Source organism: Nannospalax galili, unplaced genomic scaffold (assembly GCF_000622305.1).
Source record: "Nannospalax galili isolate Female #2095 unplaced genomic scaffold, S.galili_v1.0 scaffold186, whole genome shotgun sequence".
Lineage (NCBI taxonomy): Eukaryota > Metazoa > Chordata > Mammalia > Rodentia > Spalacidae > Nannospalax > Nannospalax galili.
The window spans coordinates 4,993,826-5,008,755 of record NW_008358774.1 but is presented as its reverse complement, the minus strand read 5'-3'; the positions used below and the strand labels follow the sequence as shown (position 1 = coordinate 5,008,755).

The 14,930-nt window shown below is 39.6% G+C and overlaps 1 protein-coding gene across 2 annotated transcripts in view; it reads left to right on the top strand.

The window, feature by feature from the left end:
* Positions 1-12,060, top strand: part of Pde7b (phosphodiesterase 7B) — a 355,604-nt gene extending 343,544 nt beyond the window's left edge. For both annotated transcript variants that reach the window (XM_008822074.2, XM_017795351.1), the window contains 2 exons: positions 1,612-1,692; positions 8,474-12,060. In XM_008822074.2, coding sequence (XP_008820296.1) covers positions 1,612-1,692; positions 8,474-8,691 — 299 coding nt within the window. In that variant the 3' untranslated portion in view covers positions 8,692-12,060. The remainder of the gene's footprint in view (positions 1-1,611; positions 1,693-8,473) is intronic.
* The last annotated feature ends 2,870 nt before the right edge of the window (positions 12,061-14,930 follow it).

Genomic DNA, 14,930 nt, shown 5'->3' with positions numbered 1-14,930 from the left:
CACACATGCAGACAAAACACTCATACACATAAAATAAAAATAATAAATATTTTTTTAAAAAGAATAAATGATCTAACTGGAAGCCCTCTAATAGTAGAGAGAATGAGTTTACTGCTGAAGAAAGTGGAGCTTGAGCTGGGTTTTGAAGGACATGTGCTGCTCTACACTTTGCAATATGGTAGCTATACATGAGGCACATGTAGCTAGCTAAATTTAAGTCAGTTAAAATGTAATAAAATTAAACTTTTAGTTCTTAGCGTACTGAGCACATTTCAAAGGGGTTTCCAGAATGGGCATGCAGAGAGCATCTGCATCATTGCAAATGGCATTGGCCCAGGTAGACAATGGAAACAGACAAAGGCAATGAAAATAGAAATACGCATGTTCTGAAGACCAGCACAGTCTCACGGAGGGTAGGAATGAGAGGGTTATGGAAGCCCCTGTGTGCCAGGCTAAAGTAGAGAACATGACAGTAAGAATTACCTTAGTGCTCTTAGGATAACATATATAATTACAGTGAAGGAAATACTGAAGGAAACCAACCATCTAAGACACAAAGACTAAGAGTAAGTTATTAAGAAAAAAGACTAGGGTCAGTGAGAGAGGAAGGAGGAAAACAGTGTTCTTAGACAAGGACCAGATGCCTGGAGATGGAGAAAGGGGGAGATCAAAGCTGACTCTTCTAGATTGCCCGGCTTGACTGAAAATTGACAGGAAAAGAAAGATGGAATGAGAAATGGAATTGGCTTCCAAGAATTTATTTTAATAGTAAATGGTGTTCTAAGCTTATTTCTACTTAGTTTTGTATCTTCAGACTGAGTTCCAAGCAGACAAGAGTTTCTAGTCCTTCTCCCCTTTCCTACTTGGAGTGCTCAGTGGAGTCAGGCAACATGAATATGAAAGTAGGTAAAAGGGAGGGGAAGGAGAGTAAAACCTGCTCTCTTAACCTGTACTCAGACCCAGAATTTTTATTCCATGTCAGAAAATTGTCCACTAGCCATTTCTTGTATAGGCCATGTTTGAAAGTGGACTCTAGCCAGGCGTGGTAGGGCATGCCTTTAATCCCAGCACTCAAGAAGCAGAAGCAGGCAGATCTCTGTGAGTTTGAGACCAGTCAGGGCTACACAGTGGGACCCTGTCAAAAAAAAGTGTATTCTAGGACCAATGAGATGGCTTAGCAGGTAAAAGTGCCTGCCACCAAGCCTGACAATCTGAGTTCAATCCCTGAGACCAACATGGTAGAAAGAGAGAAATTATTTCTGGTTGGTTATCCTCTGACCTCCACATTTGTGCCATGATACATGTGCCCACATACATACCCACAAATACAAAATAAATATATATATATAAATGTAATTTTAAAAAATATTTATTCCAGTCCCAGAGTACATTTACTTATAATGAGTCCATTATCAATGATCACTGATAGCCTGAGATTTTTGCATTTTTAAGCAAGCTCCCAGAGCCAGTTGGTGCTAGAAAGTTCCTGATGATTACAAGGCAGGGAACAGTAATCCTCAGAATAATTTTTACCCCAAAAAAATTCACTAAAACAACCAATGTACATTCCATAAACTCTGAATTATCAATATGTTTCTTCTTTCTTTTCAGGTGACCTTGAACAAAAATTTGAACTGGAAATCAGTCCTCTTTGTAATCAACAGAAAGATTCAATACCCAGTATACAAATTGGTAAGTTTATTCTGTTTCTATTTTAAATGAACAGTTTGGCACGTGTGCCAGGAATAACAACAACAACAAAACAAAGATCCGCACACACACCCTTCCCAGGGATCAGCACTGAAGATCTAAATGACTCAGTCCAAGAAACACTTGAAGCACACTTAATCTACTAGATGATTCTCAATTGAGAAATTAGAACAAATTAGTTACAAGCTTTGTGAACAAACAACTAACTTAATACTGAGTTATAGCATTAACTTTGTGCTTTAGAATAGAATCAAAATCAAGCTAGGCCTGGTAATACATACTTAGAATCCAAGCATTTGGGAGGATATGTCAGTAAGATATTAAGTTCGAAGCCAGCATAGACTAGTAGCAAATTCAAAGTCAGTCTGAGCTACATAGTAAGACCCTTTCTTTAAAAGCTAAGGTTTAGAAGGTAGCTCAGAGGCAGAGCATTTCCTTGCCATGTGCAAGGCCCTGGGTTCAATCACCAGCACTACAAGAAGAATAGAATCAAGGGCCTAGGGAGCTGACTCAATCAGCAAAGTGCTCAGCAGTATGACACCAACACAGGGTGGGAGTGGTGCCGTAGAGAAAGGCTCTGGAACTTGCTAGGCAGCCAATCTTGGTGACTTGGCAAGCTCCTGGTTCATTAAGAGAGCCTGACTCAAAAGATAAGAGGGGCTGGGGAGGAGGCTCAGTCAGTAATATGCCTACATCACAGGTGTACAAGCATAAGGACCTGAGTTCCAGAACCCGCATAAAAAGCCAGACACAGTGGAAGGTGCCTGTAAGGCCAGCATTGGGGGGCGGGGGGCAGGGGGCGACACCGGGGGGAAAAAGCAGAGAAGCAGATCCCTGAAGCTCATTGGCCAGTCATCTGCATTAAGGAGTTTCAGTGAGGGACCATGTCTCAAAAAAAAATAGGGGCTAGAGAGATAGCTCCGCTCAGCAGTGATGTATGTGTCCTGCTCCTACAGAGGACTGAGTTCAGTTCCCCAGTACTCAAGTCAGGCAGCTCACAACTGCCTCTGGGCGCCTACACTCACATGTACATACCCACACACAAAAACACACATACATGTAATGAAAACTAAAATAAATCTTCAAAAAAGTTCATAAAGATTTTTTTTAATTAGGGTAGAGGGTCATCTAGGAAAAACACCCAGTGTCTACCTCTGGCCTACACAAGCACACATACACGCAAGCACAAATCACACACACACACACACACACACACGCACATGCACACGCACGCACGCCAAGAATAGAATATAAATCAAACTGAATTAACCATTTACAGTCGCTTCAGGGTTTGATGAGTGAGAACCGGGCTCTAAGACCCTTCTGATGTGGGTCCCTTCTCTTTATTTCATCAGTTAATTCTGATGGCCCAGTCCCAGGCCTAAGATCCAAGAACCCTGCTGTGCCCCTGAGGCCAGATGTCAGTGTTTCTCTACTCTCTACTTAAAAACTTATTTTCAGTCATGTTCTTAAAACCACTCTCTTTCAAGTCTCAACTGTGATAACTGCTCAATTTTCATGTTGATGCGTACAAAATAATTATGACTATCTAATTGCATTATACACATAGATTATACAAGATCTTTATACAAATCAAATGGGAGAAATTTCACTCTTTTCACCTTAGTGAAGAAAATAGTTTCTACTATGTATTGAAACACTAATTGCATCTATATGTAAAGCTAGCCTTTCTTTACCTTGAAGTCCTTCCACTGAAACTAAAAACATAACTTAAACTCTTCTCCTTAATAAGCACTAGGCTTGACATCTAGCTGTTCATATATTTTACCTGTTCCTGCAGGTCTCAGTTTATTATATTCACAGGGTTATAAGTCTTATAGAATTTAATGCCTTGCATGGTGAGGAAAGGGAGCATCTGCAAAGGCTGACTAAAAACGAAAAAAATTAGAAAATGTTCTGGCGGTAATCATGGAGGGCCACATTTAAAACACAGCCCTATAAAGACAGTCAAAAAGCCAGCCTCAGGAAAGGGCAATTAAGCAAACCCAGCTATAAAGATTTGAATGTAATATACACGTACTCAAATAGGTATGTTTGAATTATTAGGCTAAAGATATTCAATCTTTTCCCAAATTATCCTTAATATCGTTATGCTGCTTTCATAATTAAACTGAATCTTTCACCCTCATATAGGGAGAGATGTATAAAAAAAATATAACTCAAGGCAGAGGAATTACTTTTTTAAATTTTATTTATTTATTATTTTTATTTTATGTGTATGCGTGTATTACCTGCATGTAGATAAGTGCACCCGTGTTGTGCAATGCCTGCAGAGGTCAGAAGAGGCTGTTGGATCCCCTAGGACTGGAGTTACAGACAGTTGTTAGCTTCCATGTGGGTGCTAGGATTCGAACTCAGGTCTTTTGCAAGAACAACCAGCATTCTTAAGCACTAAGCCATCTCTCCAGCCCTAACAACTCAGAATTATTAACGAGTGGGGCAGCATCAGCAACAGAGATGCAGCCCCAGCCTCCTTGGATCTTGCCAGGTCCCATACTTAGTTATGAGGTTTTACAAACATGGTTGCCAGTCCTAGAAATCACTGCATTAAACTCTGCCTAGAAATAATTTTTCTATGATACTGTTAATAACATTTTAAACCACACATTTCCCAAATAAAAACATTTACACTATTAAGCATTCAACCGATATCTGAAAGTCAGGGCTGACTGCAGAGATTCTGTCTGTTGTCATGAAAACACAGGTGTTTTGTCAGATCATATGTCCCCATTTCCAGCTTAGGAAACTGTGGTTACCATAGATACCTCCTTTAAAAATGAGATGGTGGTTGAGTGAATAGGGAAATCCCATAGATGCTCCACCAGAATAACAATAATAAGGAGAAAGAGAGGATTATTATAAAACAACACTCAGTTCATAAATCTTTCCCTGTTCCACATCTACCAGCTCATGTAGGTTCAGAGTTGGGAAGTATTACAAAGTAGACCAGTCTAAATTGGAAAACCCTAAATAGATAAAGAGCCTAATGGATGCTGCAAGCTCCAGCCTTCATCCACACACCCATTTCTCCATTGGGTCCTATATAATGCAACTATTTCCTCTCTTCTGACTCCCCTTGAGTTAAAATGTCTCCTTTCCTCTCCTATTCTTCTCCCCTCCCCCTTCTCTCTTTCTCATTTTTGTTGCCTGTGAACCTTTATTGACTAATGAAAAAGAAGCCTTTTGTAGCCCTTTAAATTTTTTCTTTATTTTTAAGAATTTCATACATGTATACAATAATATATATCTATCCCCATTGCCCCCCTCCAATTAAGCCCATATCCCTCAATATGTCCCCTCCCAACGTTACGTCTTTTTTCCCCCCTTTGGATGACCTAAGTCCAGTTAGTGCTGCTTATGTGCATGGGTGTGGAGTCATCCACTGGAGCATGGGAAACCTACCAGTGGCCATAGCCTCAATAAAGAATGGTTCTCCCTCCCTAAGCAACTACCCACTGTTCCTCAGTATGAGGTGAGGCCTAAAGATCATCTACTCCATTTATGTCGGGGTTTGAAGTGGCTTGATCTCATGTAGGTCTTGTGTAGGTAACCATGGCTGCTGTGCGTTCATGACTACAATAACCATGTCATGTCCAGAAGACAGCATTTTGCAGCACTCCTCCCTGTCCTCTGACTCCTACATTCTTTCTTCCTCTTCTGTGATGTTCCCTGAGCCTTGGTAGTGGTGGGGTTAATGTAGATGCTCTGTTTAGGACTGAATACTGCGTCACTTATTCTTGGCACTTGGGCTAATTATGCCTCTATCTACTTCTACCTACTGTAAAAAGAAGTCTTTCTTTCCAGATCTATGGATATATGAATAAATATTTAGAAGGTAATACGACAGCAGATCATTTAGCAAAATAATAATAGCAGGTTCTATCTTAGGGCTTATGACCTCCTCAGCTAGGGGCTTTTGTCCAGGATTATAGTACCAGGCATGAAATTCCCTCCTGTGGAGCAGGCCTCACATTCAATCAGAAAACAGTTCATTGCCCAGTAACAGTTGTGCCATTACTGCACTAGAAGGCACATCTTACCTGGCAAATCTGTATTGTAGCATGCAGGGTCTGGCCTGGGTAAAACCATGGATGTCCTTTCTCCCTCAGAAACCTGTATAGAACCTTCTAGCACTATGAAAGCTTAGCAAGCACAGAGAAAGTTTCCAAGTCAGTTTGACATGGACTTCTCTATGTACTGCATCCAAAGTATAGGATATCTTCAGCAACTTGGTCTTACCATGTAGCTATGTTGGGTGACCAAGAGCAATTGCAATGGCCTTCATTGTTTGGAGACCTCTGGGGCCTCCCTGACCAATAAATCATAGGGCAGCATTCCATGCCTTGTACTGCAATTTTCATTTAATAGCTCATGTCTTCTGGAAGCAGTATCATTGATCCATGCACGGTGACTCCTTGTTTTAAAAGATATATTTTAAACCATTCAAACCTTTTCTAGCTAATGGGTTTCTATAAGGCTTTTTTATACATCCTTAGTTTTCGTTAACCCATGTCCTAGTCCCTCCCCACCAAGAGATGGCTTAGCAATTAAAAACATGTACTGCTCTTCCCCTTTTTTCTATACAAATGAGACTTTCTTGAGTACAAGTCGCTAGTTTTTCTTTTAAATAATTGACATTTACCCAAGAGAAAGTAGCACTCACCCTCTTCCCACAGTCACTCCTCCTGTCTCTCCAGCAAACTGCATTTTAAAAAAGATGTGAAATCTAACTAATCTCTAATTGGTGGAATCTGTAGAAAGATGAAGAGAAAAGAGGTTTTCCTTCAACCTGGGGCTCCCCTGAGGCCAGCATTCCTCCTTCGTCTACTCCCACCCAGCCAGAAGGACAATCCTAGGTACAGTGAGCTCATCCCTGGAGAAATAAGAGACTGGCAGCACACTGATGGAACAGCTTCCCACATCCATTTGGAAAACTGCCTTGTGATGTTTATTCAGACTTTAAATTCACTTTCCTATCTAGTACAAAAAGTCTTCATATCTGACAAGCATAAATATAGATGTATAATTCCAGGGTAACCAGGGGGGAAATGAGTTGATTTTTAAAAAATGTTAGAGCTGAAACTTTATTCTACATAGATAAAGTTGATAACTATTCCCCCTTAAACTTTAGGATACTGTCATTTTGCAAACTTTTAAAAAATATCAAATATCTAAACATTTTCAAGGTAAAAGACGTTACAAATTTGATATGGAGATTGTGAAGGAGATGGAAATTTGAGAATAGCAAGTAATACAGGAAATCCCTATGGGCTGAGTCTCTGTATCACCTAATTAAAATGATAATCAGACACAAACCCACTGTCCTCAGTTTCCTGGGTTTGGGCTGTCTAAATGATCTCACAATATTTAAGTCATTTTACATAAGATAATTCAGAAATATACAATAACATTTTACATTGTTGCATCCTTTTCCCATCCTCCTAGCATCCCCCAAAGCCCAATGTCTACACTTTGTCCAATAACAAAATGTTCAGGTCTTGTAATTCACATGCCTATAACTATAAAAAAAAATCAGTTGCTGGAAAATTTATTAGGCCAAAAGACATATGCCTTTTCATCCCATGCTTACATTTCAAGCAAGTACAGTGAAACCTGAATAAGTCCAAGTTGGTGATAATTCCAGTAATTCCAACCTAGACCGAAAGTTATCTTTGTGTAACAGATCATGTTTAATATGCAAAGCACATTAACAATAAAATGGGATTTGAAGGCAATGAGAGTTCAGTTATTAAGAGAACAGATACATTATCTGGGCATGACTGGATTTCTGTAACCTCAGTACTCCCGAGACTGAGACAAGAGGATGGTGAGTTCAAGACCAGCCTAAGCTACATAATGAGACCTTCTCAGAGACTTGGGTACATGAGACAAGGAAGTCTAACCTCAAACAATCTTCTATAGTCACTAAAGCAGGACTTATTTTGCAGGTAAAAATCTGTATCAAAAGGGCTTGGCAAATGACTTAGTTGTAGAGCATTTGCCTCACATGTGCAACATTCAATTCCCAATACTGCATATATCTGTACCTATGTTGAAAATGAAAACGTTTGTTTTAAATTTAGTTGCTTGAAAAAGTTGAAGGCAAGATAATACTATAAAATGAAAATCTGGAAAAAAAAAAAACCCACCTAGTAATCTAAATGCTTTTTGTTTGTTTTGTTTTGAGACAGGGTTTCACTATGTAGACCAGGCTGGTCTTGAACTCATAGAGCTCTGTTTGTCTCTGCCTCCCAAGTGCTGGGATTAAAAACATGCTCCATGACATCCAACTCTGAATGAATTCTTTAATGGTCTGAAACGGTGACATGTACCTTCCTGGTGTCATGTGCACCTTCTTCCTTCTCCACCTGCCTTTCCTAGTTCCACACATTTTCTGTTTTGTTTGTCTCTCTCCCTTTGCAAATAATAGTAGCTAATAGTCACTGTTTATGCCAGCAGGTTTAACCATTTTGCATGTGTTAAGTATTTGTCATAAGAACCCTATGGGTTTGGTTTGCACTCTCCTTAGCTCCTTTTAACAAATGTGGAAACTGAGGCACAAAAAGGTTAGGCGCAGACCCAAGGAGACACAGCTCATGCCCATAAACTAAGGGTAGTGTCCATATTGTGTTTGCCTACTATCCTGGGCTGACTGCACTTATGGGTCCCCAGTCGTGTTTGTGAAGAAGGAAGTAGGTCTTACCTCTTGTGACAACCTTGCTTGTGGCCTTGCATGTTGCAGGTTTCATGACCTACATAGTGGAGCCGCTCTTCCGGGAATGGGCCCATTTCACTGGAAACAGCTCCCTGTCTGAGAACATGCTAAGGCATCTTGCACACAACAAAGCTCAGTGGAAGAGCCTGTTGTCCAAGCAGCACAGACGCAGGGGCAGCGGCGGCCTGGACCTAGCAGGCCCAGGGACTGAGACCGTGGAGCAGACAGAAGGCGCCACACCCTAGGGTCACCTGGGGTAAGGCCTCCTAGGGGGCCCTTGCCACAAACCCAGCACACCTGGGCTTTGAATGCCACCCACCTGCCTCCCCTTCGTTTTTCCAAGTGTACAGAAGCCATCTGTCACCTCAGCATTAGCTGCCAAAATGAGCAACTCCATCCAGTAAGTGGAGCTGATTTTGGGGCCAGCTGCCCCCACCAAGAAGACCGAGGAGTAAGAAAGAGGTGCTTCTGCCATGTCCCCCCTCTGGCCCTGGGTCGCACTGTGACTGGCAGCAAGCTCCTAAGTCCAGAGCATTTCAGGGGTCACCATCTAACTGCTGATTGCATGACAACACCAGCATATCTGGAACTCCAAGGAAGCTGGTCTTAAGTGCCAGGGCACAAAAGAGCATGAGAGAAAGGACCTTCTATTTTAATAATAATTATTATAAAATAATAATAAATCTTTTTAACTTTTATATTTCATGCACTAGACAATGGATCTAAAACTTTGGACTAAGATTACTCAATGTACCCAAACTTGAACAAGGGTTCATTGTTTTGCTATTGACTTTATGCCACTTTGGGTCAGAGATTTGGCATCTTCTCAATTTAAGAAAACACGTTTCCCGACCCATCCAGGGGAAGGTGCTGTACAGTTCATTCCTTTGCACCATTAGCCAATCTGTCTTTTATGGATTCAATGACCTGTTTATATTCACACATGTACATTTTTTTGTAAATACCAAGCGCTACTGATTCCCATGCCAAAATACATGAGTATTATGGGATTGCTACCTGTATAAACAATGGCACTGTGAACAGAATACTGTTAGTTTTAATACAAGAGAATGCATTTGTAAATATGGTATAGAGTTTATTAATATACTGTTGTTTGCAGATAAAGGCCTTAACTTTGAACGTCTTTCATCTTCTGAAAGCTGCCCAACTTAAATCGTTACCAATGTCTTTCTGAACTGCCTGCCCTCAATGACCATCTTTATGCTTTCCAGCTAAGGTCACAAGCCAAAACTGAGTAAAAGCTTAGAGGAAACATTTTTGGAAACTTCATGTGCATTCCTCTTGAGACCATAGTTTTTAGTCTATGGCACCAAGTATCGTTTCCTCAGATTAATGATAGCCTTCAGCAAGCCTGAAGTCACTTTTCAACACCGCAGTGTTGCACACTCTGTTTTAACAAGCCAGCTGATAAGGTTGTGTTTATGTGATTCTTGTTATGGAACATGCGGTGCATCAGCCTCACAGGAGACATAGTGGGTCTCAAAGGCCTTCTATGACCCTGTCATCCAAACCATCAGGGAATTCCCTGCTCCCATACCACATTTGTCTGTTATGGCTACAGTACCAAAGTACCTTTGGTCGATGGTTAGGGTATATTTCTTTGGTGTTACCAGTAACTGGATATTTCTTTTTCCATAGTTTCATGTGAACGACTATCCAACTGCTTAGCTGAAGTTACCATTATTTAAATCAAGAAGCTATTTCAGTTTTATAAGACTTAGCCTTCCCCACAGGTCACTGTGCTTCATTATGACTATAACTAGCATAGTCAACTTGGAATTTTGTTGCTGTTTTTTCTGCAGACACTTGGCTGTAAAATCTAATGTCTTATAGCAGTCTTCCCCACTCCGCAAAATTCTGTGCATTGAACCTTCCCTTTAAAAGTTCTAGTAGACTAATGTTAGATGAAAACTGTTGCTGCCTCTTTCCCTTTACCTTAGCATTTCTGCCATGATCACACTGCTTCTTGGGCTGACAGAATGAGACAGCAAGCTTTCATTCCTAAGTGCAGCTGGTTTGGTTCTTCATTTTTCTCCTAATAATTCAAGCAAAATGTTAGAAACTTGACTGGCCTGTAATATGTTCCTACAGAGAGATTGGGGCTTGCAGACTTAAGGTTTTGAAGGAAATTGGAAAGTTGATTATATTTTCATTCAAGTGGGTGCGATTGTCAGATGGTACTAAAGAAAGTGTGAAGATTTTATGAAATGGGTGGATGTTAAGTTGAAATTACTGATGTTAAGTTGAAATTACTGATATGGGTAAGAAGGGAAGTTGTAGAAACTTAACACTAATTTTTGTTTTCTGTAGCAACTGTGAACTGACATGTTTCTTTATTGCTATTGTATTCTGAAGCTTACAGGTTGGCAAGGCCTCAAAAGAGAAAACAGTGTATGGATTCCTGCTTCAAAACCTCTCTTACTTTGGTTTGATGATGTAATGAGGGCTTCTGAGTAGTCTATTTTTATGCATATGAAATCAAATCAAGGAAAGCAATTGCTTGGGATGATAACATGTAGATAGGAAAGAAGACAGTTTTTAGCCAATGAAACCTCTACCTTGACTTTAGGAAGTGACATTTGTTTAAATTTTAATTATAATGTAATTTAATCAAATAAGATAGTAGGCATTTTTGGCAGTTCCAAGTTTATAGAGCAAAAACTGTTAATGGTATAGTTAGATCTTAAAGAAAAGTTCACAGACAAAACTACCAAACATCCTGTGGTAGCCTACTGGAATAATAAAATTAGAAGTAAAATGGAGCATGGTGCATAAACGAGATGCATCTATCTCTTTCAACTCTCTGGAGACCTCTTGGGTTCCTCATTTGTTGGCAAAAAAAAAAAAAATTAAAAGACTGTGAAAATTATTTTTTTTGCCTGCTAGTGGCTCTCTTAGGATAATTTAATACAAGGAGTCCAATTAATAGTTGAGACATGGCTCTTGGTTCATTCATGTATAAATCTTTGAAGTCTTAATCTGCTAACCCATGGATCATCAATTGTTGACTTACCAAGCTTAATTCCTTCATTAGAATGAAAGGACTTAGAAAGAAAGACTCAAAGGGCTATTTTTGGTAAGCTAAACTCAAAATCACAGAGAGGGAGAGAGGTGAGACTAGGAATCGGAGTATTTCACCATCAGGCCTCATAAGCAGAGCCTATTTTCTTTGCAATAGCCCAATAACTAGTCAGATCTGATACATGAAACCCTGACAACCTATAGTTCCTGCTATGTTAAGTAAAAACTGGCTGTTTCTCTCTGCTTACAGCTTCCCACAAAGGGCCTTGGAGCACATCCTGCAACCCTGTCTTCAGATAGTCCTTCCTAAAATCACGAAGTTTGTTATCTTTTCTTGTGTTGAATCAGATATGCTCACTGACTTGGATTTGGTTATAAGCTTGTATCTCACTGTGTTCCTCAAGCTTTGTTCTTTAAAGCAAGCCTTTAATATTGTGTCATCTTGTGTATACATGTAAGGTTTGGAAAAAAAACTTGTGAGTTTTGCTCAAAATGTGGCCTCAATATCTATTGGCATGTCTATCTAGATGAACAGTTAAAAATAAAGATAATTTCTTTAAAATATCACAGTACGAACAGTATCCTGATTCTCATCAAGTAACATGCTACCAGCCAACCAAATGGAAAGGAAACTATTTGATGAAAAGCAGAGTTGCAAACACAGTCTGTGGAACTCTTTCCACGAAGGCTGTGGAAATGTCTGTATGGATAGAGACATCACTTGCTTGTTATCACCAAGTGAGGGAAATAGCCACCTTTCAATACTGCATTTTGCCAGAGTATTGTGTTTTTCTTCTTCACATGTCTCAGGCTCATACGTGAATGAGAATAAGGTAAAATGTTTCAGATTGTAAGGCTGGAGAGATGGCTCAGTGGTTAAGCACACTGGCTGCTCTTGCAGAGGATCCAGGTTTGGTTCCTAGGACCCACATGGTGGCTAACAACTGTCCAACTCCAGTTCCAGGGAGCCAGTGCCCACATCTGGCCTCTACAGGCATTGCATGCACCTGCTGCATTTACATATATTCAGGCAAAATACTCATACACATAAAATAAATAAATCAAAAAGTTCCCTTTTGTTATAGTATAAAAAACTTTGCAAATAATCATTCACACATGAGTAAGGGTCACAAGACTTAACAGGAAGAAAGTATAGTAAAGACATGCTGGTGACCACACATTACAGTCTGACAAACTAGCTAATTTATGTACTTGTGTATTTGCATAATTGGGTAAAAAGATAGTCCTTCAACTATTGCTCAATGTACGCTCTACAGCAGCTGCAGCCTGTTTTTCTGTGTAGAACACAGATTCCAGAATAAAAGGCAGTGTATCTTTGCAGTTCTTCACATTTATCTGTGAAGGAAAGGTCTCCTCAAAACAAATAGAACAAAATAGAAGCCATTTACCACCGGCCCCCTTGTGTGTACCTAGACCACCAAATAAATACTTCTTACTGGTAGGGCTTTGGTCCCCTGTCAGGCACTGAGGGTTCGAGTATGAGGAGGGAGAATGCACAGCTTGGCATCTCCTAGGATGCACCAGGTTGGCACCACACACACATTTTCAAAGAGATCCTCAGCTACCACTTGCTATCTGTCCTACAGAAGGACACAAAGTACAGCCATTGCTTAACATCCTAGAGAAGATTCCTGCTGCCAGGGGAATATCACAGACAGATATTTGAGTAATGACTAAATAAGGAGCTTTTTAGCCACAAAACAGTCCATAATAGGTTTTTTACTTTTTTACAATTAAGCCAGACAGATTACTAGAGGAAAAAATTTAAGCTTTGGGTAACACAAATTGAAAATTACCCTGTCTTCATTATCTAAGCAATAGTGTGTCAGTGATTCTATTACCTGACTTGCTTTAAATTCTAAACTTGTAAATGCTGACTTAATCTTCAATATTTCCCCTTTTAAGGAAGCAATGTGGTGGAATATTAAAAGTGTGGGATTTAGAACCAGATAGACTAGAATTTCAAATGCTTCATTATCACTTGCTAATTAAACGTACACAGATAATTTAATCTCTCTAAGCCTCACTCTCCTCCTGTATAAAATAATAGTAATGCCTACCTCCTAGGGGGGTTGAAAGGTCAAAATTGAATAATATATAATAGATATAACACAATTTCCAACAGAAAGGAGCTTTATACAGTTTGGACCTGGAATGGCTCCCATTAGAACCAGCTTGGAGCTACTGGGATGTAATACAACCTTTAAAAGGTGAGGCCTCATTGGGCGTGGTGGCGTACACCTTTAATCCCAGCACTTGGGAGGCAGAGGCAGGCAGATCTCTGTGAGTTCAAGGTCAGCCTGATCTACATAGCTGGGGCTACAGGGAAACCCTGTCTCAAAAAAAGACCAAAAATTAATTAATTAATTAATTAATTAATTAATTAATTAAAATAAAAAGTGAGTCCTCATGGAAGAATGTGAGTTCACTGAAGATATTTCCCTGAAGGGCATATTGGGGGCCCAGTCATACTTTCTCTTTTATTTCTTGGCTGCCATGAAATGAGCAGCCTCCTCTGTCATGGCCTCCCACCATGATGTACTGCAATGCCATGATCCCAAAAGGCTAAATGACTAAGGGCTGAAATCTCTAAAACTATGAGCCAAATTTGTTTTTTTATTTTTCAGAAGTTGATTTTCTCAGATATTTTTGTCACAATGACAGATAAACATGAGGGTATTGAAAAAAACGAAATTCCTGCATCATTTAAGAAAAAAAAAACCTATAAATGGGGATTGGGATGTACTTTTCTGTAGGCTACATCAATCTTTGCGCAACTGAAAACACAAGACCCATAGTAGGCATTGAGCATAATTATATCTACAAATAGCCAGGCTGGTCATAAAATCATCCTTATATTAAGGACAAAACACTGTCAAAAATGATTAAAGAAAGAAGATCATGTTCCTGGGGTACTAAGAATACATTGATAAGACCCGGGACAAAATAAGACTTTTTCTTCTGATTTTAAATACTCCTTGGCCTGAACATAGATAACCAATCTAGTTAATCTAACACTTGCCTACAGTTGACAGGAATTCAATTGTGCCTGCAGAGAAAGTTTAGCAAAATAAGTAAAACTTGGGCAAGTAGCCAAGTGTTAGTGAAGTCCACTCAAATTCTAAAACCTCCACAAATCCTATCCATTATGATTTCCAATAACACTGCCTCTTGTGACTTTATCAGATCCTCTGTGGGTTTTGAAAGCAACAAAGGACTCTAGGGCAGTCTACAAGTAGCTAAAACATGGGTTGGGACCCTAAACTAACATTTCCCAAATTATACAACAATACATGTACTAAAAGATTTGTGTTGTGGTCTTTGGGAAAAGAATGGCTTCACTGTCAAGGAAGTTTGAAAAAGAATGGATCAAATACACAAATTTCTCTCTTGCCTGCTTTTTTGAACTCTCCTGTACTAA